The following is a 27123-nucleotide window of genomic DNA, read 5'->3' as shown; positions in this document are numbered from 1 at the left end:
AGGCCCAGGCAGTTACCGCTATTGACACCTCGAGGCATGGCAGCGGAGCGCCCGGGAGAGCATCCAAGTAAGACTCAAATGGAGTGAATGGTGTGCGAGCACCCAAGTCAGTCTCGCATGGGACGAGTGCCTGTGTGAGCGATAATGAGCGAGTACGCTTAGTACTGCCATCCCCCAGAAGTAGTACTGCGAGGTAGTTCCTGGGGGAAACGATGGTGGAGCCCAAGGGAGTTTAGTCGGTATTACCGGTATGGTCGAGTCCGACACTCCAGTACACTTCCGTGTGGTAGTTTGGCAACTACAATGCACGTGTACTGGGTTAGTGTGTAAATGCATTCTCCCTTGTAAAAAAAAAAAAAAAAAACTCGTTGGAAGTTTATATGAAAAAATGTATGCAGAAACATCCAAAAACAGTGATTTGCAAAAACTGAGCATCAGGGCATCAAATAGAACCGAATAAGAGAGCGGCCCATCAAAAAATTTAAAAAAAGTTTTTTCCATACCTACTACATACCTTAGCCACCCTACTCCTCACGGAATTTTCGGTCCCTTGTGCCGATGACACAGGCTGGCTGGTACCCTCTTGCGGCCCAGCGACTTGCGCCTGGTTGGTGCCTTTCGAATTTTTGGGCCGAGAAATCACCTTCTCGGGTCGACGCCCTTCGAGATCCTCTGCACTCCGATCTGCTCCATCCAGCGGACGTTTGGCCTTTATGGTCGCACGTCGTTTGGCGTTTGGCGCCTTCGCCGGATTGCTGCATGAGCCGTTTCGGCCATCTAAGGTAACAATTGACGTCGATCTTTCATCCGCAACCCTTACACTTGATTTCGATCCGTCCAACGTTATACGCATGGGGTAAGAGTACGTTTTTGATTTTTTGAAGTTATAAAAAAAAGATATACTAGCTGCACTGCATCAGATGGATAGGTATTCTGACCAACTATTGTCATGTGTAATTGTAAACGATTTGAATAAACAACAAGGGAGATATGAAGATAGTTAATTTTTGGTCATTTTGCTAAAAATAATTGTATTTTTGCAACTAGTATTCCAATACCATCTATACGTTCAATCAGGTGAACATTGTACCATTTCGATAACCTATTGTATAGGGTACTTTGTGGTGCAGAACATTAATTCGGTTAGTTTTCCAAGAAGTCAAAACCATGAACTGAATAAATTTTTTAGCTGTGGGGTAAAAGTACGCAGTAACGAGTGGGGCAAGAGTACGCATATGGACCTTTAGGTTCTGTTGTCAAACCCGTATCTCTAGCCGAAGTAAGACTAGTTCCACAGCGTAAAGGTCCACAACAAAGAAAAAAAAGGACAGAAATCGAAAATTATCACAAATTCTCCCTTTAAAGATAAGTGATTTGAGGTTAGAAAGGACTTAGCGAACAAAGCACTGAAACGAAATAATAAGATTGTATTTGGTATTGTTTTACACCTCAACATAGTCCGAAAACACAATTTCATCTAGATGACAATCATTTAATCAAAAGAAACATCCATAAATTACGCAACGCTGAGCTGGGAGGGTTGCGAGATGTATAACGATTCATGGAATTTTTAGAGGACTCATACAAAAAGTGTAGGAGGGGTGATGAAATGGTCAAATTTTCCGTTACGTAATTTGTGATCTTTCTTTAGAGAAAATTCCTTTCTTCAAGCTACGGGAAACCTCGTATATTTTTTCTTCTGTAGTTTTTTTGTATATAATAAAAAACAGAGTTACGTAATCTTTGAACATTCTATAATATACTTTCAATAAACACCAATTAAATATTATTCACTCTTATTTCTGTTAATATATACTTAAAATACATGATTGGAAAAATGCGTACTCTTACCCCACCCGTGGGGTAAGAGTGCGTTTTGAACATGTCTTACAATGAAGGATCTACTAAAGCGAATTACAATAATTTTAATATGTTTGCCACTGGGTAACATATAGGAAGAGTATACGAATCGTCGACATTGATATGATATGCAGATGCTTGCTTCATAAGGGCTACATGATCGATTGAAAACTTAGTGCGTACTCTGGTGCAGAACTTCATAAAGCTGCTCACTGCCATGTTTGAGAAGTTCAGCTGGGAGCTGGTCCTTCCCCGCAGCCTTATTGTTTTTCAGCTCTTTAACACCTTTTTTAACTTCTAGTGTAGGTGACTCCACAGCTTGTCCATCGTCGTTAGTATTTATTCTGTTCACCGATGCACCGTCGCTTGCACTATTCAACAAAGTCTCGAAGTGTTGCTTCCACCTGGTAGCCACTTGGGTTTTATCTGTCAGCAAATTCCCTTGTTGGTCGTTTCACATGACAGTGGCGCCGGGAGTGGGTGGGACAAGTAGGACATGTCCTACGCATGAATTTTCCTGGGTAGGACAGTCAATGCATTGTCCTACCCATGATTATGGTAAGATGAAGTCATTGGCTGGCAGGAATCTGTGTGTGTGGAATCTGCAAATGGAGATTTCAAAGTTAATTAGAGTCTAAACAATAGTCATATATGATATATAGAGATTTATAGGATCAAGAATGTTTTCGTTCATTTAGTAATTTGGGCTCAATCATTTTTTATTTTGTCAATAACTCAGTCCAGCGGCTAAATTTTAAAATGTGTTGTACGGTGGACTTCTAGTGTGAAGGGTTTCTACAACTTTGCCAAACTAATCGTTGTTTGAAGTGATGCACTCGATGTCTCTTTAAAAAATCACTTTAATCAATTTTAAAAACGTTGTTTAAATTCCACTAAAATGTAGTTTAAACGCATGGTGCCATAACTTCTACTAAAAGAGGACAACATTTGAAGCATTTTGTCTAAGTTACTGCAAGTAGCGCTACCTTCGTTATGAATGGCATTCAAACACGAATTTTTAGGTAAAGTTGTGGCAAAATCTTTGCACTAGAAGTCCACAATAAAACATATTTAAGAATTTAGCTTAGTCATTCGTTAGACCTATTGACAAACTGCTGCCCTAAATGATCGAAAACTTCCATTGTATAAAGGGTTTCCAGATATAAAATAGAAGTTGTTGGAATCTGCAAATGTGATTAGAAACATTTTTAGAAGTTATCTATCTATTCTATCTATCTATCTATCTTTATATTTATATCTTTATTATTATTATATATTATATATTATATATATATGTATATATATATAACAATGTTTGTATGTTTGTATGTATGTTTGTATGTATGTTCCAGCATATAACTTCTGAACCCATTTACCGATTTTAACCAAATTTGGAACACACATTCTTTATCTTAAGGAGACGACTCTTTGAAAAAAGGGGAGGATGTGGGGGGAGGAGTATTGCTTAGTTATCGAACAACTCAGTGTAAATTCTGAACCCCTTGGCCGATTTCAACCAAATTTGGAAAACAAATTTTTTATCTTACAGAAGGGACAATAGGAGGGTTAAGCACGCTCTTTGGAAAAGGGGGAGGGTGTGGGGGGAGGAGTATTGCTTACTTATCGATCAACTCAGTGTAAATTCTGAACCCCTTGGCCTATTCCAACCAAATTCGGAACGCAAATTCTTTATGTTACAGAGGGGACGATAGGGGGGTTAAGCATGCTCTTTTTTTTTTTTTTTTTTTTTTTTTTTTTTTACAAGGGAGAATGCATTTACACACTAACCCAGTACACGTGCATTGTAGTTGCCAAACTACCACACGGAAGTGTACTGGAGTGTCGGACTCGACCATACCGGTAATACCGACTAAACTCCCTTGGGCTCCACCATCGTTTCCCCCAGGAACTACCTCGCAGTACTACTTCTGGGGGGATGGCAGTACTAAGCGTACTCGCTCATTATCGCTCACACAGGCACTCGTCCCATGCGAGACTGACTTGGGTGCTCGCACACCATTCACTCCATTTGAGTCTTACTTGGATGCTCTCCCGGGCGCTCCGCTGCCATGCCTCGAGGTGTCAATAGCGGTAACTGCCTGGGCCTACAGATATTGCGCTACGACACTCTGCCTCAGCACGAGCAGATCAATCACACCACTGCCGAAGCAGACCATACGCTACCCTGCCGAAGCAGGGACACTCCCCATGCACCACATGTGCACAACTGTAGGTGTGTGGGTACAACCCACTGCTACCCTGCCGCCGAAGCAGCTTCTCCAAAGACCATTCGCTCCATGTGACCCTTTTTCGGGTGCTCACTCTAACACTCCACTGCAATGCCTCGAGGTGTCGATGGGATACCTCACTCACTCCCTGCCGAAGCAGCTCACGCGCTACTCTACCGAAGTAGGTACACTCCACAACTTATTCTAACACTCCACTGCCATGCCTCGAGGTGTCGATAGCGGTATGTGGGGACTAATCAACGATACTACGCTACGACACTCTTACCTTAGCATGTGCAGTCCATACTCAGACTTCTGCTGCGCTTCGAGGTGGCCATAGCGGCGGCGACTCGCTATGACACTCCTGCCTCAGCACAAACAGATCACTCACTCCCTGCCGAAGCAGCTCATGCACTACCCTACCGAAGTAGGGACACTCCACATGCCAGTTGGCACTCCCTCCCTGGGCTTGTGCTTTTGAAGCGGCACACAGTCGCTTTGATAGAGTCCGCTTACGGGCACTTGTGGTTTTTTGGGATGGATTTTAGCAGAGCCCACTGCTAAATCCCACCACGCCCTAGGCAGTTCTCCCTGACTCGCAGACAGCTGGGGAGGGGTCGTCAAGCCCTTGGACATCATGCTGTTCCTGCTGTCCCTGCTGCCCCCAAGCATGCTCTTTGAAAAAAGGGGAGGGTGTGGGGGTATGGGCTTGTGCTTAGTTATCGATCCACTCAGTGTAAATTCTGAACCCCTTGGCTGATTTCAACCAAATTTGGAACACAAATTCTCTATCTTTGAGAGACGACGATAGGAGGGTTAGTGATGCTCTTTGGAAAAGAGAGAAGATGTTGGTAGGAGGGGTATTGCTTACTTATTGATCAACTCAGTGTAACTTCTGAACCCCTTGGCCGATTTCAAACAAATTCGGAACACAAATTCGTTATCATAAGGAGACGACGATAGGAGGTTAGGGATGCTCTTTACAAAGGATGGAGGATATGGGGGGAGGGGTATTGTTTAGCAATCGATCAACTCAATGTAAATCTTGAGCCTCATGACCGATTTGAACCAAATTTGTATCAAATATTGTCTATCCTAAGGAAGCGATTTTAGTGGATATGGGTAAGTCATTTTAAAAGGGGAGGGTGTGGGAGGTGGGTATTGTTTAATAATCAATCAATTCAGCATGACTTCTGAACCCATTTATCGATGTCCACCAAATTTGGAGCACATATTATCTGTCTAAGGAAGACTATATCAGATTGGGTAGAAGTGCCATAGCTGAATGAGAGGGATTGTACATCTATTGAACTAACAGGTTAGTATACCTTTTTATCGTATAGGTCAATTCAAACCAAACACGTAAACACGTCTCTACCCAAAAGAAACTATTATAGAGAGCCTGGAAGGGACTTTTGGATTGAGGGGGGAGTTATTGGGGTTTGGTATTGTTTAGAAAACGACTTAATTTAAAATCCCTCTTATTTAGTACATCCGAGGTTCTTTGACATTGCACAATGTTCCGAAAACAAATTGCCCGAATTCCTTAAAAATAGTAAATCCTCGACAATAACATTTCCCCAAAAATGACTTTAACGAAAATTATATTCCCCAAAAATGATACTTCCGAAAATGAAGCAGGCCATTAACATAATACTATTTGGCCTAAGGTCATCCGACATGAAGCACATTTGTGATAATTATGAACAGCATCAGAAAAATCTTGCATAGAAAGCAAGCATTTTCTGGGTATAAAACAATAATAATTGTTACCCTTCATCGGAATAATGGTATGCCCAGTGAAAAGCAATGATTAATGTGTTTCCTTCTGAATGGTGGGTGTGATCTCTTCTTTAAAAATATGCGTTTGCCCGGAATATGGCATCGATGGATATTCTTCCTTCTTTAAAAAAAAAACTCAAAGGTTCAGCCCAATCGGGTTGTACGCAAAGGTGACGTTGAACTACGTAGCTGTATGTAATCTACAGGTTTTCTACTATTCTGTGCGATGAGACCAAAGCAAGCGTTTTTCAAGCCCAGCCTGAATCTGTTTTCGATGTGATGTATATAATTTTTTGACCAACATTTGAAAATGAAGATAAAAATATTTTTTTAAAAATAATCAATGATGAACAACACTCTCAAGCGTTCACATATCCAAATTACCAATTGATAAAAACTCGATAGAGAGTAAGAATCGTTCGATAATTGTATCTCGATTCGAAGCATTGGTAACAATGCCACATATCCGATTGAACTTCATTGTTGACATTAAATTGGTATTAATTAGGTTTACATTATTTTAAATGATAATCGATTACACAATTTGAAAAGCACAAGCCTGGCTGATAGTGTACAACTGCAACCATTACCGACGCAAACTGCTACAGAGACTTACCACCCATCGCTAAGTCAGTCTAAGCCCCTGGTGGCTCATTACAGAAAAACCTATTGCGAAAGCTGGGCCGTCAACGGCGTTATTGATAATAATAATTATTCCTTCACGTGAATTGCGTCGGACTTAGCGTTTAATCCGGCAGACACCTACGAATCAGCAAAAACGAGCCAAAGAAAGTTTACCAGAACGCATTCACTGCAGCAGCGAAGAAGATTCCGAGCTCCTCTACTGTATCAACAGGCGTAAGCAAGAAGCTATCGTCAAATGCCCCCAAGCTTTCCAAGGAAAACGCACGTTTAAGTTAGCATAAACGAACTGCAGTTAGTTAAAAGCCCTGCAATGGCGGACATATAAAAAACTTTCAATGAATAACTAAAGAAATGCTGATAAATTACTAAGTTGAAAAGCAGGCCAAGTTCTAGTTGGAATGTAGTGCTATGGAAGAAGAAGCTTGCGATGCACTTACGAGATTGACTGATTCACCGAAACCAAGTGCTAAACTGTTAGCAAGTTTTTAATTAGTAAATATTATCATACATAGATATTGTAACACACTAGAGTCGTTTTTTACGCGGAAGATATGGGCCGCGTAAATTAAAACAACGTAAAAAACCGCGTAAATCCCATCGAGAAACGGCTGAGATATTAACGTTCAAAGTCTATCATATTTTCGTGACGATTTTCAATTTTTTGCAATCGTAAAGTGTACCCCAATATAGAAAAGACAGACGTAGTTCTACGTCAAACAGACGTTTGCCTGGAATAAGGCTTTTCAAACCCACGATCCCTTCTTTAAAATCAGTCAATGTTTCAAAAATCCTTTTTTTAATCAAATGATAAAGTATGAATAAGTAAACACAATTACCCTGTAGACCAATTGGTTTTATCATTTTCCTATTGTAAAAGAAAACTGCAAACCAAACTGGTAATTCTGAGCAAGGCCGCAGCAAGTGAAGCAAGTGATAAATAAAGCACGAAGCCATTTATTCTAATAAGCCCACGGAAAAAAGTTTAATGCAAATCTCAGAAAATTTATTTAAATTTGAGGAACCACAAATATCCCAAATCCCGCTTGAAATCTGGTCGGTGAAAGCTTCTAAGCTCTCAAAAAGATTAGTTTACAATCATGCGATCACTTGGTAGTTTGCTTTGAATCGCTAGATCCATAACCATATTATATTCAATAATCGTAAGAATTCCTGTATGTCAGATTCTTGGAAGGCCTGAATAATCTTGGAAAAGCAATATTTGTCCTGAAAATTTAAAAAATCTCTAATTATGTGAGTATTCTTCGCAAGAGCTTTTCAAGTCCTGGTTAAATAATTTAAAATTGATTATATTGCCACCTCAAGCATAACTGGTCTATATTGAAATGGATTTCATATAAACATGGGAAGGTTATGCAGTATAGGTAGAATATGCATCGATTTCACAACACCAGAACGGTTTGTCAGATAGGAGACAAGCTCAGTGGTCGGTAACTGCACGGCCACGAAGTCCACTATAAGCAGGAGGTCGCGGGTTCGATCGCAGACTTTCTGTATGTCTTTATCCCTTTCCTATTCTGTATGTCTTTTCGTATTCCACCAAAACGATTCCTTCTGTTATGAGTTCCACACTAACAGTTGCAAAACCTCCTGTGGCACCTACTCTAGCACCACAAATATTCCACACAGGTTCCTGCAACTCATATGAGACCGAATTCATCAAGTTGCTGCAAGCATTTTTGTCTGCCTTGTGTTGCGCGGGAGGAAACGTCATAGAGTTCTCCGCACCTTTCTTCAATAGGTGTCCATTATTTCCCCTAAAATATTCGCAAGCACGTGGCCAGGACAGATCTCGACTGTTGGAGAATGCCTCTGTGGTAACGGATTCCAGCCCAGCGGAGATGCTACTCTCATACCACAGTCTAGGCTTGTAACACCTTCAAATTTATGCGAATCGCTTAATGTTAATGTTAATACCAGAATTTTTACCCAAATTCGCCTTTCCTAATCCAGTTTTCCGCGACCGGAAATGGCCGCCAGCTTGCCTGTGGGCTCTGATTTGGCGTTTGTGGAGGTCAACTGCACTTACCGTTCCGAGCATTTTGATCAATGTGGTAAATAAGAAGGCTTGAGTCCACTTCATCAGCACCTTATTATTTACCACATTTCCAGAATGCTGGGAACTAGCCCACTAGAGACTAGCCCACATGCAAGCAGTCGGCCATTACTGCTCGCGGAAAAATGGGTTGTCCTACCCACGACTCGGAACGTGGATGCGCCTCTGCATGACGGGAAATGGCACTGTATTTCTCCGCACGCCATTGACAGACTCATAAAACCTCCGCATATCGTTCTGCTTCATTTTTTCCTGCGTCTCCCTAATAACTTGTTCTTCGTACTCTATTTTCTTCCTGCGGTGGGTTCGATTTTCGGCTCCTCTTGCTCTTTTCGATCGGGTACCCGACACCAATATCCGGCTTCTGGCAACGTTCTTCTCGTCTGTCACTTTCTGACACTCCACATTGAACCAACCCGTCCTGGGTCGCCTCTTTGCAGTACCTAACACTTCTCGTGCTGTTGTGCTCACCGTTCCATGGATCGACTCCCATAGATCGTTAATGTTGTCGCTAACGTTGATTGCACTTATCCGTTCGTCGAGCTTCTGGCGGTACTTAGTCGATACTCCTTCCGCCGACAATCGCTGGATATTGTAACGCATCGTTCGCTGTGATCTTTCGTTCGATACAGTTGACAACCGTGATCGAATTTTACTGACAACGAGGTAGTGATCAGAGTCAATGTTCGGACCTCTGAATGTCCGCACATCGATAACATCCGAGAACATCCACGAGAACATGGTCTATCTTGTTGCAAGTTTCATCATTTGGGTGTCTCCAGGTGTGCTTTCGGATATTCTTTCGTGCAAAGTAGGTGCTACTGATGGCCATCCCTCTGGCAGCAGCGAAGTTTACTAGCCGTAGGCCGTTGTCATTGGTAGCGGAGTGAAGGCTCTCCCTACCGCTTATGGGATGGAAAAAGTCCTCTCTACCGACCTGAGCGTTAGCGTCTCCGATAACAATTTTCACGTCATGCTTCGGGCACTCTCCATAGGTTTTATCAAGACATTCATAAAACGTGTCCTTCACGTCGTCGGATTTATCGTTTGTCGGTGCGTAAACGTAAACGTCGCATCACTCGCTTCATCTGCTTGCCCATCACTACGAAACCAACTCCATGCTCTGCTTTTCCGCCGCCGCTGTGATAGATGTTATACTTGAATGCAGTGTTGGTCGTGGGGTCCACGGCTCGGAATTCACGTTCTCCGGATCTGGGCCTTCGGACTTCTTGAATAGCGGCCACGTTCACTCCAACCTTCTGCAGTTCGCGTGCCAGAAGGCTCACTCGTCCAGGTTCATTTAGGGTCCTGACATTCCAGGTACCGAGTTCATAGGTTCATAGTCCTTATTTCGTTGCCGGGTCGGTTGCCAAAAATAACGTTCTCTTTTTCTTCTATCTCCATCTTTCGTGGTATTTGAGAAGCTTCAGTAAGCTACCTTACCGGGGTCGCGTTACCTACATCGCGATGATGGAGCTGCCACCTTAGGTATAGCTGACGCGATACAGCATTTCGTTAATCAGCCGCTGGGTACCAGACAGACGCTGTTTGAGCCGCACCTCCTGGTGAACAGACGCTCGAGGCGTACCTTCACACTCTAGCTGATGTTAAAAGGACAACAGTACCCAGGCTGCACTACCAGCTAAGTACACAACCCTTAGTTGGCGCTCTTTTGTTATCGGACGACCCTGTGGAAGCGTGAGATAGGAACTTGTGGGACCAGAGCTCTGTTGGGCGCTCCTTCCTTGATGTCACCCCACCATTTTGCAGCCCCGGACTTTGGGCATACTTCAAAATTCCCAAAAAATAAACATTTCCCGCAAGTACCATATCCTTGAAAACATTTCTACAGACATGGCATTTGGCTCGAAAATGACAACAATCAGTTTCGAACGTGACATTTCCTCGAATATAACGTACGTTTCCCCGAAAATGACAATTTCTCAAAAATGATATTTCCCCGAATATGATATTTCCCAGAAAATGACAGTTTCAGAGAACATATTTTTCTCAGTAATATCATTTACTAGAATATAACAATAATTTAATTGCCGGAATTAATGTTTTTAAAAGTGGTATCTACCTTCTTTTAATTATTGGACGTTCTTTAACCAATCTTTTGATCTTCTTATCAACTGAGGAATCCCGGATAAGGCCGGGTACATACAGCTATATAAGAAGTCGACAGAAAGCGAACCTCTGGTTGGAGATCTTTCAATTCGGTCCTTTGCAACACCGGAGGTGTACAGGACCCATAAGTAAGTAAGCACTATAGGCTCAAAAATTATGGTTAAAATATTTCTTTTATATACGCTCGAGAAAGGCACGAACACCGCTAGATGGATGAATCAAGGGATTTAAGTATACATTCGTTTTTACTGAAAATGAGTAGAATTTCTGATAATAGGGAAACCAAAACTACTCAGACAGTGAATAAATTCAAATTTCCATGTACAGCGTTGAACTGCAACAACCGTGCGTTCACGAAGAAAGCCACTTTAACTTGTATCACATAAAGCATACATTTAGGCCGGAGAGTGTTTCGATTCGTCAACTGTGGTCTCGTGGGGAGCGTGAGTTGCACTAGATTTTTCGAATGATTGCGCTCTGTTTTGTGACACAGAAGATTGCTACTTAGTTTTTATACAAATTCCTACTAATTTGAGAAATAGGAGGAAGAATGCGAAGGATATAGGGAAACGGTTCGGCACTTCATCCCATAGCTCCTATTTCCATCCTATCAAAAACAAAGCAATGAAAAGGAATTTGGTTTGTTTCTGATTTTTGTGATTTTTTTTTCACCAGGGAGCACGCGTGTTAGCAAAAAAAGCGAAGAGATTGGTGCTGTATTTCTTTGTTTTGCTGTGAGATGAATATATGTTCAGTGAGATAGAAAACGGAACAGTTCCTCTACCAAACTTTGTATCGTACTCACGTACTCATATAATTACTTTGAGTACTTATAGGCAATATGATTATATCGACAACGAACTTTTACTAGACTGCTCGAAACGCATAGTGTTGATGTCTGTCCTATGTGTATAAGTAATTGTAATTGTAATTTATTAACTACTAGCCGAGCCTGCATGATCTCCTTCTAGCTTTATTTCCGATCTGTTAATCATTTAGTTGATTGCAGCTTGAAGGCTTTCTTCAGAACTCATAAAACCGTTGCATTTTGGCAATTTTTCAATTTTCCCCGTCCAATTTGCAAATTGTTTGTATATATGAACACAACTGAGCCCAAGTCGAATCGATTGGTGACGAAATCTTGCAAATCGGTCCACACGTTTTTGAGTTATATTTCCTCAAAGGAAATGTCAACTCATTTTTGTATATTTAGATAGATAGATAGAAGATAGATAGATACGTGGACCTGTTAGTTACCTTTACATTTAAAAAGCAACATTCATTATACAGTTGCGCTCAATCTATTTGAATGTAACAAAATGTCTTCGACGTAACGGAGAATCTTTTCCAGCTAGTAGCTTGACACTTTTATCATTTAGAAAAGAGCAGCCAGTATTTTCGAAAGCCGAAAGCAGCGATTCCATCTATATAAGTTTTGTGTCTTAGCTAAACACGAGAAAGGCTGTAATCTTAGTTTTTGTCTTGGTGATGTGTTGCATAGTTTTGTGCGATAGAATTCAAAAAGATAATTACAGTTCGCCTGATGTACCCCGCTTGGTATAAGTACGTGAGGCATACATGCGCCATGAAGCATACTATGGCATATTATTAGGCAAACTTACAATGTCCTACATCTATTGTGCCTATCGTATTTATGCTCAAAGTTATGTACTCTAATGTTGACACTTAATTACAATAAAGCATGTTGCAGTTACGCATTGGTTCAAACCACGAGGTAACACCATATTCCAGGTAAATTTGTCGATTCATGACTTCCCGCCAAAACGGAAAAAAAATCTTTATGCTTGGCTGAAGAAGGCAGCTTGGTTATGAATTGAATGATTACGGCTGGTGGTGCTGCAAACAGCTGAGAATAAAAAATGACCTGTAAACGCAATACGTCATAATTGATGTGTAGGAATCTACGCAATTTGACGATTTTCGAGGCTGTCAAGCCTTCAGTTGCAATTTGTTCACTGCGTCGAATCGTTTGGTTTTTGGTCGATACAGAAATAGAAACATGTTGACGGAGCAGGATCTTTTACGGTTAAACGGGAATAATTTACGAGCGCCCAATAAAATTCAAAGAATTTGTCGTGTGGAATTGATAAAAAGAGTTAAATCTATGTTGCTGATCGTGTGGATTGCGCAAAGTGCGATAATAACCGATGCAGCTACAGTCGACTGTTCCAGACCACCGTTGTATGCAGTAAGTGTGATTATCGGTACAAAGGATCTAATGTGGATTATAATTTGTTTCCCATTGTTTCCCGATACAAATTCGTGATGGGTGGCTTACATTACATCACCCATGAAACCCGCCTGGTACTGCCCCACTTGTCCTACACTCAGGGCAAAAAATTCTGCTCTTTGATATTACTCCATCTAAACGATTTTATAGTTTTAACTAAGTAAGTTCAACTTGTAGAAGGATATTTGAATTTTCTAAATGTCATGTCAAACTGTCAAAAAATGCACATCAGAGCCAGGAACGCGCGCGCTGAAAATACACTCCAGTGTATTTTCAGTGCGCGCGCTCCTGTGGCTCTGGCGTGCATTTTTTTGACAGTTTGACATGACATTTAGAAAATTCAAATATCCTCCTATTAGTTGAACTTTTTTAGTTAAGACTATAAAATCGTTTAGATGGAGTAATATCAAAGAGCAGAATTTTTCGCCTTGAGTGTAGGACAACACTGCCCCATGAACTCTCTTGCAAATGGTGCTAGTCGACGGCATAAAATTTGGGAGTGTACCTTGTAGTTGGCGTTCAGCAATGTAATTGCGCGGTAGTTGCTAAAATTGTGCGTATCGCCCTTTTTGTAAATGGGACACACTACACCTTCCATCGACTGCGGCAAAACCTCCTTCTTCCAAATCTTGGAAATGACCCAGTACAGCGCTCTAGCCAGTGCCTCACCGCCGTGTTTATAAAGCTCTCCTGGTAGTTGATCAATTCCAGAGGCTTTGTTGTTCTTCAGCCGGCTAATCTCCTCCTGGATTTCCTGAAGATCCATAGCCGGTAAACGTATGTCCTGGGCGCGTTCTACCAGGATCGTCACCATACCACCATCTTCGTCTGCCACATCGCCATTCAGGTGTTCTTCGTAGTGTTGTCGTCACCTTTGGATCACCTCACGCTCGTTCGAAAGAAAGTTCCCGTTTATGTCCTTACACATATCAGGCTGTGGCACGTGGCCCTTACGTGAACGGTTTAACTTCGCATAGAACTTTCGTGTGTCATTAGCGCGGTACAGTTGCTCCGTCTCTTCGCGGTCTCGATCTTCCTGCTGACGCTTTTCCCTCGGGGAGCTTTACGACTGATTTATAGTGATTCTTGTTGGCAAGGAGCATTTCAGGCCCTTCGCGATTAAATGGCGGATCTTAGGGCGCGAATCCGGAGAAACGCTCTTCACAAACACAGGCGGACACTTTTCTTTCTTCGCCTAAACCAAACCCAACCAGCGACTGTTAAATTTTCTAACAATTCTGTATGAGATCCTACCAAAACCTGTATAAGAACTGGGCATATGCGAAATTGTTAGATTCTCGGCGTGGCCATTTGTAACAATTATTCGATTTGTTTGTTGCAGTACATCTTTCCAATGCCAATGTCAAAGATCAAATATTTTACTTTGTATAAGAGTTAGAACTTGTGAGGCGTTACAAAAAAACAACTCCCAAAAATGTAACCTCAAGTGCGGACGAGGCCTACTTTGATATTCATAAGTATTTGCAGGGATTCCTCCGAAAGTTCTTTCAGGAATTCTTCCAGAAATTCCTTTCGAAATTCTTTCGAAGTTCCATAAGGAATTTCTTCGAGAGATGTATGGAAATTATTTCGGAAGATCTCTCAAGAATTCCTCGGGAAATCCCTCCGCAAGTACCTGCAGGTATTCTACTAGAAGTTCTTTCTGTAATTTTCCAAGAATTCCTGAAGAAAATGCTTCAGGAATTCCTCCAGAATATACTCCAAGAACTCCTCGGGAAGAACCTGCAACAATTTCACTTCGTGAAGTTCCTCCAATCATTTATCGATTATCGATTGACGGAGCAGGATCTTTTACGGTTGAACAAGAAAGGAGACAAACGAAATGTCGTCAATGATCGTGGAATTACCTCTTTGTCTGCGTGTTCCAAGCTTTTTGAAATCATTATCAACGATGCTCTGTTTGCGAGTTGCAAAAATTATATCGATCCTGAACAGCACGGCTTCTATCCGAAGCAATCGGTGTCTACGAACTTGGTGCAGTTCACCTCTAACTGTCTTCGATCCATGGATTCTGGGTGGCAGGTTGACGCTGTATACATGGATCTCAAGGCCGCTTTCGACACTGTGGACCACAAAATATTACTTGCTAAACTGGTGAAACTCGGCGTCACTACAACTAGTTTTGTTTGGTTTAGATAGTATCTGACGAACCGTTCTGTTCTAGTTAATTTTGGCACTACTGAATCAGATGTTTTTTCGAATAACTCTGGTGTTCCACAAGGCAGCAATCTGGGCCCGCTGCTTTTTTCGATTTTTTGAACGATGTTTCCCTGCGGCTGCCATCCGGTTGCCGTCTCTTCTACGCCGACGATACGAAAATCTTCAAAATAGTGAAAACTTTGTCGGACTGTTGGGATTTGCAGAATTTACTGAACATTTTTGCTGACTGGTGCACTATGAACATGATGAGCCTAAGCATCGAAAAATGCAACACAATTTCGTATCACCGCAAACATCAACCAATCCTATTCGACTATGTTCTCTTTGAACATAGTCTCGCTCGTGTTCAGCATCTCAAGGATCTTGGTGTGCTCTTGGATATGATCTTCCTTCCAGGATGCACTATAACGATATGATCGCCAGAGCTAATCGACAACTAGGATTTATCTTCAAAATTGCAAATGATTTTCGAGACCCACTTTGCCTCAGATCTCTATACTGTTCTCTTGTGCGTTCTATATTAGAATCTGGCGTGATCATATGGTGCCCTTTCCAAACAACTTGGATTACCAGAATTGAAGCCGTTCAAAAAAAGTTCGTTGGATACGCTCTTCGTTTTCTCAGATGGCGTGACGCATCAAACCTTCCACCAAATGAACACCGTTGTCGTCTCTTGAACATTGAACCGCTCGAAGAGAGACGAAAAGTTGCACAAGTTGTATTCGCCGGAAAACTGCTTTCGGGTTACATCGACTGTCCGGCATTGCTGGCACAGCTGAACATGTATGCACCTGAGAGAATGCTTCGTCAACGCGACTTCCTGTTCTTGGAACAACGACACAGAAACTATGCTCTGTATGAGCCGATTCAATTTATCTGCCGTCGCTTCAACGAGTATTATCATGTGTTCGATTTCCATTTATCAACTGACGCATTACGACAGCGATTACTTGACGTTTACCGTATTGTTAATCGTGACTAATTAGTTTAATTTCAAATTAAGTTTTATTCATTGAGACTATTTTTGTCAGCTGAATTAGAATACACAAATAAACAAATATCTTTCAAGAATTTCCCAAGCAATTTCTGGAGCAGCTTTCCGATGAGTTCCTGGAGGAGCTTCCCGAGCAATTCTTGGAAAAACTTTTCGAAGAATTTATCTAAAAACTGCTGCAGGCTCTTCCGGAGGAACTTGTGGAGTAAATTCCGGAGGAACTCGTTGACTAATTTTTGATAAAACTTGTGCAGGTACTTACGGGTGAATTTTCCGATGAATTCTTGAGAGATCTTCTGGAAGAATTCTTGAACAACCTTCCGGAAAAACTCCTCCTGGAACTTCGGAGGAATTCCTGAAGGAACTTCGCAAAGAACATTTGAAGGAACTTCTCGAGCAATTCTTGTAGCAACTTTCCGAGGAATTCCTGGAGGAACTTTTGGAAGTATTTCTGTAAGATCTGGTTCCTCCTATCTCAGGATTATTTAGATATTCCTTCTGCATATCCTTCAGAAATTTCTTCATAAATTCCTCCAGCTGTTCCTTCAGGAATTCTTTTGGAAGTTCCACCAGGAATTCTTCAGGAGGTGTCTTTAGGAATTCCTCCGGAGTTTCTCCCGGAGATAAACCAGGAATTCATTCGGAAGTTCTTACAGGAATTCTTCCGGGAGATCCCACAGGAAATTCTCGGAAAGTTGCTCCAGAATTTGCTCGGGAAGTTCCTTCAAATGTTCTTCAGGAAGCTCCCTCTGAAATTCTTCCAGAAATCCTTTTAGGAATAATTTCAATGAGATTTTTTTTCAAGAACTACATTGGAATTCTTTCAGAAGATCTCTCTGTAATTTCTTCGGGAAATTCATTCGTAAATAACTGCAGAAATTTTTCTTGAAATTCTTCCAGGAGATCTGTGGGAAGTTCCTCCAAAAAATCCTCGGGAAGTTCCTCCAGAAGCTCCCCCGGAAGTTGCTCTACGAACCCCCGGAAGAGTCTACATAAATTCTTCCAGGAATTCTTCGAGAAATTTCTCAGAAAATTGCTCGGGAAGTTCCTCCAGGAACTCTTCGGAAAGCTGCTCCAGGAATTTCTTGGGAAGTTCTTGAAGGATATTCTGATCAATTACTGGAGCAACTTCTTAAAGAATTCCTGGAGGAATTGCTGAAGGTTCTTCCGCAAGGAACTCTTAGAGTAACACCCTGAAGAATTTCTGGAGTAAGTTCTCTTGGAGAAACTTCTGGAAATTCTGGAAAAACTTCTGGTATAGCTCCTGCTGTTTCTTACGGAGGTAATTCCCAAGGTATTCTGGAAAGATCTTCTTCCAAAAGAGTTCCCATACAACTCTTGAAGAAATTCCTCATGGAACTTCGGAGGAATACCTAAGGGATCTTCTGGGAGAATTCCGGAAAGAAATTAAAAAGAAATTCCTGAAAAAACTTTCCGAAGGCCTTTTGAAGGAATTTCCCGAGCAATTCCTAGAGCAACTTTTAGAGGAATTCCTGAAGGGATTTCAGGTAGAATTCCTGTAAGAACTACAAAAAGAATTCCTGGTATATCTACAGGAGGAACATCTGCAGGAGCTTCTAGGGAATTCCTCAGGGTGCTGCCGGAAGCTTTCCTGAAGGATCACTCGAACAAATTTCTGAAGGAATTTAAGAAGGAAATTTTGGAGGAATTCCTGAAGGAACGTCACAAGACATTCTTGGAACAATTTTTACAGTTTCTGTCTTTTGATGCGAAATGTAACTACTATACAGGTGGATGTCATGCAGAAACTGTATGAATATATCGAGCCATATTTGGATGAGCCACACTGCAATTTATCGACAGAACAGATGTTTGTGATGACATTGAATAAATTGCGATTGAATACACCAATATTATCATTAGCATACGATTACAACGTTTGTGAGAACACTATCTCGAAGTATTTTCATCGAACACTATACATTCTACACCATTGCTGTCAGTGGGCCATTGAGCCGTAAAATGCTAAACTCCTGGAAATTTGAAAGCAGCAGCTTGTCATTATAGCCACTAGGGATCATTCAAAAATGATGTCACAGTTTTAAGTGGGGGAGCACGCCATCGGAGCTGGTGGCTGACAAGCAAATCATTGCCTTACGCAATCATATCGAAAGAATTATCGGATTTCTGCGGGATACAAAAATACAAAGTTCTTCATGAGGTTCTCCATGTGAAAACACTGACCCGGTCCCAAAACGGTTATAACATTTTTGACCTGATAGTGAAGGTATCATGTATTCTATGCAACATGAACAAATCTATAGTATAGCCGACTTGTTTACATGTCACAAGTAAATAAACCATGCTACAAATAAAATTTCAAATGTGTTTTGACAAAAAAGTTTTAATCCAGGTCCAAAAATAACACATTAACATTTTAGTTGATTTATAAAATAATTAGAAACTGGAGGTGAGCCAGCCAAGGGCTGAAAGCCTCCCTAATAAAAATAAAAAAAAACTCAAAGGTGCAGCCCAATCGGGTTGTACGCAAAGGTGACGTTGAACTACGTAGCTGTATGCAATGTACAGGTTTTTGACTTTTTTGTTCGATGAGACCAAAGCAAGTCTTTTTTAAGCCCAGGGTGAATCTGTTTTCGTTGTTTATCTTGTGCTGCTGAGATTGAGTGAACATTACGAACCCTGGTTATGTATAAAAATTTTTAGACCAACATTTGAAAAGGGTGATAAAAATAATATTTTCAAATAATCGAGGCTGAACAACACTCTCAAGCCATCACTTATCCAAATTCTTCTTCTTTTTCTTCTTCATATTGGCATTACATTCCCACAATGGGAGAGAACCACCTCGCAGCTTAGTGTGCATTAAGCACTTCAACAGTTATTAACCGCAAAGGTTTCTAAGCCAAGTTACCATTTTTGCATTCGTATATCACGAGGGTAACACGATGATACTTTAATGCCCATGGAATGTGAGACAATTTCTAATCCGAAAATTGCATAGACCGGCACCGGGAATCGAACCCAGTCTCCCTCAGTATGGTTTTGCTTTGTAGCCGCGCCTCTTACCGCACGGCTAAGGAGGGTCCCACTTATCCAAAGTATGAATTGATAAAAACTTGCTAGAAAGTAAGAATCGTTCGATAATTGTATCTCTTAGCAATGGTAAATGCTACTTTTGAACTTATTTTCCGACGTAACATCAAAACACGCAATGCCAAACATTCAATTGAACGTAATTGTTGACATTAAATTGGTATTAGTCAGGTTTATATTGAAATGATAATTTTGTGTTTATTATCAATTGATTTCAAAATTTGATCCTGTTATCACCTACTTTTCCCACCGCAAACTGGAAGAGAGATTAAGCACCAACCACTAGATCAGTCTAACCCATGGTGGCTGATTACAGAAAAGCCCATCGTGAAACCTGGGCTGTCAATGGCGTTCGGTGGTCATCCTATGGAGGAAGTCAGAGTAGACGCGACAAAGAAGTTTGACAGTTCATTGATAATAATTATTATTTCTTCTTGTGAGTTGCGTCGAACTTTGCGTATACTCCGGCAGATACATAGGAATCAGCAAAAATATTCAGACGGACAAAGAAAACTTTCAGTTAATAATCAAATAAATGCTTAAAGATTACTAAGTTGAAAAGCAGGCCAAGTTCAAGTTGGAATGTAGTGCTATGGAAGAAGAAGCTTGCGATGCACTTACGAGATTGACTGATTCACCGAAACCGATTGCTCAACTGTTAGCAAGTTTGGAATTGTAAATATTTTCATACATAAATATTGTAATACACTGGAGTCGGGTTTTACGCGGAGGATATGGGCCGCGTAAATTAAAATAACGTAAGAAAAGGGGTAAATCCCAAAATATGTCTAAGCGAACCGCGGAAATCCCAAAATCCGAGTGAAAAAAAATCGCCTAAAAAGCGATTCATGTACAAATAATCACGTAAAAAACGACTTTAATGTACGACTTTAGTAACGTTAACGTATGAAGCGTTGACTCTTCCTTGATCGAATGGTCCAAGAAACTTGAAAATCCATCCAGAAACGGCTGAGATATTAACGATCAAAGTCTATCATATTTTCGTGACGTTTTTCGATTTTTTGCAATCGTAAAGTGTACCCCAATATAGAAAAGACAGACGTAGTTCTACGTCAAAAATGGAAACTAGCTCAGCCAGTACAATGCTTTCAAAGTAGAGTTTGCATCTGGTACATGCCTCGTTCCAGAAATCAGTATCTTTTTCAATCAGTATACAGATTTGATCACCCTTGCTCCATACGAAAAAAATGCCATAATTTGAGCCTGTTATAAACATTTGGGCTTGGATTTGAGCATAATAGGCATGTTTCTTTATAAGAAGGGGAAGTGGGGGTAGCACGCCCATAGGGGTTAAAACGCGCCACCCCTGAATAAGGTTAAATATCCCCATTTTGATTATTTTCAATAGTCTATACGATAAAGCAATGAAAAATATTGCCATTGGATACATATATTTCATGATTTTTCTCTAGTTATACATGAAAAACTAGAAAAAACGATTTTTGCGTGTTTTGATGCAATTCTAGCTCGGTGGAATTTAGTCTTTCTGTCGCTGTTATACATTGATAAATAAATAATTGAGCCATGAGCCATGCTGCTTACTCGTGTTCTTTATGTTCCACACGAAATCGTCGTCAAAAATGGTTTTAAAACGATTTTATGGGCCTTCAAACTTCTGAGGTCGGTGTGGGGCATTACGCCCATGCTCATTTCGTATGACCGAAACAGCTGAAACATTCGGTTAATTGCCTTAATGTAGGCAATTAAAATGAAAATCAGTACGATAAGCACATGCGCGTTTTAACCCATCCACTGGCGCATCTCACCCCGCATGGTTTCAAAATAATTTTTTCGGGTGCTTTTTAAAATCAAATTTCTGTGCAATAAAATGGACAATTAGATATCTGTTATCGGTAGTCAGTCGCAGATATGCTGTTCTTCAGTATGCGCTGATGAAAACTGGCTGAAATGGTGGTTTTCATTGATAAAAATGGCATTTTCCTTAACGTGGGCGTCCTACCCCCAGTTCCCCAACATATTCATTATTATTAAAGTCGATGAAGGGATCAGATGTTCCGATCAAAGAGCTTATCGGTAACTGTTCGTTGAATTTAACTTTGTGTCGAAGACGAAACGGGCATTTAATCTCAATGCTTAGTTTTCCGTGGCACTTGCAAGCTCGCTTGCAAGTCATAATTAAGTCCGGAGTGGCAGCTAGATAAGGTTGGTTTTTATAAATAAAAACACCGTATTCCGAAACCACAGAAGAATCATGACTTCTAATGTGTTTGATAAAAGCCCGTTTGACTTCTGTTTCATGATTCCGTCCGTATAGAGTTGCTTCACTCTCGAATACCATGGATTCAGGCCGGCATATTTTTTTTTCAAAAGGGTCATTTCAGACGGCAATATATCTGTAGACGTGTGCATGCATTCCTTCAAGATCGATTATTCTGCCTAGAGGCCTGACCTCTACTTCTGCTTATTCCGACCTATTTCCACAAATCGGAGCCAGATTGCTTCAAATGAAGGATGCGTATCTTACCTTATAAGTTCTTATTGGCATTACATCCCAACACTGGGACAGAGCCGCCTCGTAGCATAGTGTTCATTAAGCACTTCCACAGTTATTAACTGCGAGGTTTCTAAGCCAAGTTACCATTTTTGGATTCGTATATCATGAGGCTTACACGATGATACTTTCATGCCCAGGGAAGTCGTGACAATTTCCAATCCGAAAATTGCTTAGACCGGCACCGGGAATCGAAGCCAGCCACCCTCAGCATGGTCTTGCTTTGTAGCCGCGCGTCTTACCGCACGGCTAAGGAGGGCCCGTTTGACACCATTGTATGCAGATTGGCCAGAGCAAAAAGGAGCGTTGAGACATGCGAACAGGCTTCATTCAATCCAGCAACACAATTGCAATGGGCTGATTGGACCTTTCCATCCCGTTCAATTATAAGCCATGCCTCCAATGGCGGATGATTCAGCCTCATGGAGTGTGATACCTATATGGATATAGAGACCATTGCAGATATTGAGCACTACAGTAATCAAAATTGCCAAAATTTGAACTTACCTTTCCTCTGACTACGTGCAAATTGTTAATTAACCATTGTCACGAAGCCCGCTTCAAATTGTCTGTAAGCCTGAAGACTTTTGTCCTTTCGGAACTCGATTTTCGAAGTCACGAGATAATCAACAATATGACCAGAAGTAACCGTGGTGGGAAAACCAATTGAACGTATTTTATTCACGTAACGCTTCTTGCTTTCTGCATTTAACGAGTTTGCGTAGGTGGAAAGCCGAGTAATTACGTTCGGATGCATTTTATTTACTAGTTTTTAAATTTCCGGTTTGAAAATCGCTTTCAAATTCTAACACCTTGTGAACAAGAACTGTCCATTTTTTTCGTTTTCTTTTTTAATGACGTCATCGTGCAGTAGTATATTATCTCGATGTGCTTAAGTAAAGGTGTGGGCCAAAGTCCTCTATGTCTGTATTAGTTGAAAAAATTAGATGGGAAGACACGACCGTCCGACGTAAACTACGAAAAACCTTTTGGTGCAATGATAATAACCAATTATTTTCAATAGTCCTATTTGTTTTCAGTAATAACAACAAATCCAAAGTCAGAATGTTGCGAGCTTTACTTTTCGACGCAATCATATTCAATTCTTGTCAACCACTTACCGACGGCCGCCGCTCGGATACTGACAAAAGATATTTTAGTTACAAGATAAAGATTGTCGCAGTGGTTCAAATGAAATGCCTCGCGCGCGGGTAAAGCTGTTTTCTTATATTGAATAAAGATGGCTCATTAGTCCCGCCTCTTTGTTGTCCAGTATGACTGCAAATATTGTGCAACCGAAATGCTCACCAAAGGGGCGTGGCTACAGGTTTAACTTGATTGATTACAAGAAAGCAGCTCTTCCGCGCGCACGATCCATTTCGTTCGCGATGTCGCGAAAAGCAGAACGCGGTCCCACCATCGGCATTGGCGGAGCTCCTACCGGAAATCTTATTCTCACCGATGGTGTGGGTCGTGCGGTCGTCGTCATCAACATCAGCAGCGCTCGGATTAAATTTTCTTGTCTGAAGTACTAACGATTGGTTACCATTAGTGAAAGTAGCTATTAAATTTCCTTCGGTAGCAGAATCACGAGCGCGCGTCAGAAAAAGAAGCTTCCGAAACTAATTCGCGTGGAAACCAGTAGCAGTAAAGTGAAATTTCTCCTCAAGATTATAATTTTAGCAGGTAGTTTCTTGTTTCAGGTTTTATTTCCATCCATGCGAATACATTTTTGCAGCTTCTTCTGACGCGCACTCGTGATTTAACTACCGACGGCAACATTCTGTTGTCGCCAAGCGATTATAATTTGCACTTTAGAAAAAAATCGTCTCGGCCTAACCTTCGCTTCCACAAAATTGTGATCTTTCGATCGATTGTAAATAATCCGCCTTCCCAATCACAAACTGCAACAAAACCAAACAAGAATCTTGAGAAAAATTTCTCTTGGCTACCACTGATGCCATTCATACGAATTCATATCATATATAATCTCCCCCCGGGCGCACTCGTGATTCTGCTACGGACGGCAACATTTTGGCGTCGCCAAGTGGTTAATTTGCTCTTTGAATAATATTCGCCTCGCCTTTTCCTTTGTATAGAATGGTGGACCTGAGAAGAACGCTCAGCAACTCCGCCGATGCTGGGACCGCTCTCCGCGACATTTCAAATGAAATGCCACGCACCCGGGGAAAGCAGTTTTCTTATAATCAATAAAAATGGCCCATTAGTCCCGCCTCTTTGTTGTCCGGTATGGCTGCAAACATTGTGTAACCGTCACACACTCTCCAAAGGGGCGTGGCTACAGGTTCAACTGTATTGATTACAAGAAAGCAGCTCTTCCGCGCGCGCGAGCCATTTCGTTCGAGATGTCGCGGAGGGCAGACCGTGGTACCACCTTCGGAATCGGCGGATGGTGTGGGTCGCGCGGTCGTCGTCATTAACATTAGCAGCGCTCAGATGGAATTTTCTTGCGTGTTTCTTTACGATGGCGGCTATGATGGTGTATATTTCTGCACCGGTGGCGTATAAAGTACCATTGATTAGCTGTCATCAGTGAAAGCAGCTCTTAATCCATAATTTGAGACGAGACAAATTTTGATCAAAGTTCATATTAATCGCTTGGTGATGGCTGATAGTTTCCGTCGGTGGCGGAATCACGACCGTGCGTCAGGGACGATACAAAAATTTATTCGCATGGATAGCATCAATACCAGTGAAATTTCCCTTCAAGATTATAATTTTAGTAGATAGATTGCTACTTGTTTCAGGTTTAATTTCCATGCATGCGAATACATTTTTGCAGCTTCTCCTTCTGACGCACGCTCTTCGATCCCACCGATGGCGTAGGTAGAGAGAATCCAACGATGGCAATATGTTGCAGTGTAGCGGTAAAATCATAGAGCCAGCATCTGCATTTAAGTGAAATACTCTTGTGATATTCTGACTATCGAATGGTTGCTGTTATGTTGGTTATTAGGAATCCGTATGATCTGAAATCTGTCATTTTCAGGGCATTAAATTTTTCATTGGAGGAATTTGGTCTGACTCAGTGGAGCAAAAGACCCGTTCCTTACTGCAATCTGATGTCCGTGTTGGGGATTTATGAACGGGATTGAATTTTTCACCCGGTTTGGAAAGAAATAACATTTTCAATAGTTTAACGTTGATAATCAATAGTATCAATAGAATTGGCAAATTGCTGAAGAGTTTCCGAATCGATTGATAAGCAAATGTCGAAAATCCATCGAAAGATAAAACTACTAGCGTTAGAAATATATCCTAATTTCGTGACGGTCTCGAATATGGAAATTTCCGTTTTACACCCTGTATGTGAGTCTTCCCCTTAGACGTTGTTTACGTCAAAATAACCAAAACATTCCACCCACATCGGGCGGGCGGAGTGAAACATCACGTCTGTTATAAAAATTGCACTGAGTATGCCAGACGTGACGTCACATTCGGTTGCCTTCGGCCATCTTCGGCAACCCAGCTGAGAGTTTCTCTCTCAAAAGAGCGAATTTTCGTTGAACAAATACTACTTGAGAATTTGGCCTACACCTCTAGTTAAGAACATCGCTATTATCTATTATTTATTATCCTATCCTAGTCTATAATGAATGAGCACAAAACATGTTTTTCGCCTACTTTGTCGGTTGTCCATATGTGGAAATTACTTTGGTAATGAATTATTGGCAGTGGCTGATTTTCTACCCGCCGCTGTCACATCCAGGCGCTATAGTATATGCGCAAAATAGCCAGCAAGAGTTAACCGCCAGAAATTTGTATGGCGAAAGACATCTAACGTGGGTTTTCTCAAAATAAGAAACTTTTCATGAAAAACTATTTGGTACCGATTATGTAGGAAGGTGTCCGCTACCATGCCTACCAAATATTTTTTGATGAAAGTGCTTAATTTTGAGAAATCGAACCTTAGATGCCTTTCGCCATACTGATTTCAGAAAGTTAACTCCTAATGTGCCGCTGTAAGCACGCTCAAAGCAGGCGATTCATTAGATCAAATTTTCCTTAAGCGTTTTCCTTGAGCATACTAGACTTATGGGCAATGTAAGAAAAGTGCTTCATCCTTTCTAAATTTACTTCCATATGTGCTTAATTTTGTGTAACCTAAAACTGATTACATTAAGTGAGAGTAAGATTTTTAACATTTTTAAATTTTCTATTTCCTTCTATTATCAAGCACCCCAAAGACTGCTGTCGTATGCCACCTCTTCTGGATGACAATTTGCTTCGCAGCTGCAAACAAATCCACGGCGGGGAAAAACTTACCCGTGGTCTAATTCACGAGAGAGGAAGTGTACGCTCGACTTGGAATTTCCAATTGTTGTTCCCTTACCTAATCTCAAATTTGATTGCAGTGCTTCATCGAATGTGCCATGAATGCAACCGGAACCATTGTTAATGGCGTTTTGGACCAAACGAAGATTGTGCAACAGATTGCGTCTCGAACCGGAGGAAGTGGTTCCGCATTGGCACAGGCCATGATATCGAGTTGTAACAAGTGTTTCCAGGCCTTACCTCCCGCTATAAGCAATCGTCCCTTTGACAGCAAGCATTGCCGACCGACGGCTTCATTTTTCGTCAGTTGCGTGAACATGGAAATGTTCAAGGTATTTTTTTCATGTTATCTTGATTTCTATTATAAACAAGTTTGTAATCTTTCTCTACAGGCATGCTTACCTGAATATTGGACGAACAGCGAACAGTGCAATGCTCTACGATTACATATCACAAGTTGTCCCATCCCAGTTCGGTGATATGTCCAGCAGAATCAGATAATTTTTAAGAATTTGTTTATTAGATTATAGATAGCAATAATTACATTAGTTGATTATGTACACAGCAAATTTGTTAAACTCGTATCTACGCGTAGAAAATATAAACCTTATTTCTAAGAAAGTTTGTCCTTTTTTATTCGTCCGCCACCGTGTCGGGAATTTCAGCTCGGAGCTGAGAGCAGCAGGTTGGTGGTCATGGTTTCGCTCTTGAGGTTCACTCCCGTGGCGTCATCTTGAACTTGAGGGCTCCCTCAGGCGCGTACATAAACGTGACCACGTACTTCAGCGGCTTGTGGTGGAACTCGAGCTTGTACGAGCGGAGCAGCTTAGCCAGCAGAATTTGCATCTCCAAATCGGCAAAGCGGCGCCCGAGGCACATCCGCGCTCCGTAACCGTATGGCAGCGTTGAGAACGGGTGCAGATTGTCACCGGTTCCACCCTGGCTGGGCTTCAGCCAGCGTTCCGGCTTGAAGCTCTTGGCGTCGGTTACGTACTCCTCCATCGTTCCGGTCACCAGGTTCGGGAAGACGCATTGGACCTGCGGAGAAAATGAGATTAAAAAATCTTACAATGC

The 27123-nt window shown here is 41.3% G+C and overlaps 2 protein-coding genes across 4 annotated transcripts in view; one reads left to right on the top strand and one right to left on the bottom strand.

Moving 5' to 3' along the window:
* Positions 1-12705: 12705 nt before the first annotated feature.
* On the top strand, positions 12706-26654 carry LOC134210604 (uncharacterized). Its single transcript, XM_062686725.1, has 4 exons — positions 12706-12928; positions 25952-26068; positions 26130-26381; positions 26442-26654. The coding sequence occupies exons 1-4, from the start codon at positions 12740-12742 to the stop codon at positions 26526-26528; spliced, it is 645 nt and encodes a 214-aa protein (XP_062542709.1). The 5' UTR covers positions 12706-12739; the 3' UTR covers positions 26529-26654.
* Positions 26548-27123, bottom strand: part of LOC134210603 (probable cytochrome P450 301a1, mitochondrial) — a 92516-nt gene continuing 91940 nt past the window's right edge. For all 3 annotated transcript variants that reach the window (XM_062686722.1, XM_062686724.1, XM_062686723.1), the window contains exon 7: positions 26548-27087. In XM_062686722.1, the coding sequence (XP_062542706.1) occupies positions 26764-27087 (324 nt within the window). In that variant the 3' untranslated portion in view covers positions 26548-26763. The remainder of the gene's footprint in view (positions 27088-27123) is intronic.

The sequence above is a fragment of the Armigeres subalbatus genome, chromosome 2, assembly GCF_024139115.2.
Source record: "Armigeres subalbatus isolate Guangzhou_Male chromosome 2, GZ_Asu_2, whole genome shotgun sequence".
NCBI lineage: Eukaryota > Metazoa > Arthropoda > Insecta > Diptera > Culicidae > Armigeres > Armigeres subalbatus.
The sequence above is the reverse complement of the archived record's forward strand: the minus strand, read 5'-3'. Positions and strand labels throughout refer to the sequence as shown.

What these genes read in the sequence shown, in the direction of transcription:
- LOC134210604 (XM_062686725.1), top strand. Translation starts at nt 12,740, where the DNA reads ATGTTGACGGAGCAGGATCTTTTACGGTTAAACGGGAATAATTTACGA. An exon ending in CCAGACCACCGTTGTATGCA is followed by an intron (nt 12,929 to 25,951) that starts GTAAGTGTGATT and finishes TCTATTATCAAG; the next exon opens with CACCCCAAAGACTGCTGTCG. An exon ending in TAATTCACGAGAGAGGAAGT is followed by an intron (nt 26,069 to 26,129) that starts GTACGCTCGACT and finishes ATTTGATTGCAG; the next exon opens with TGCTTCATCGAATGTGCCAT.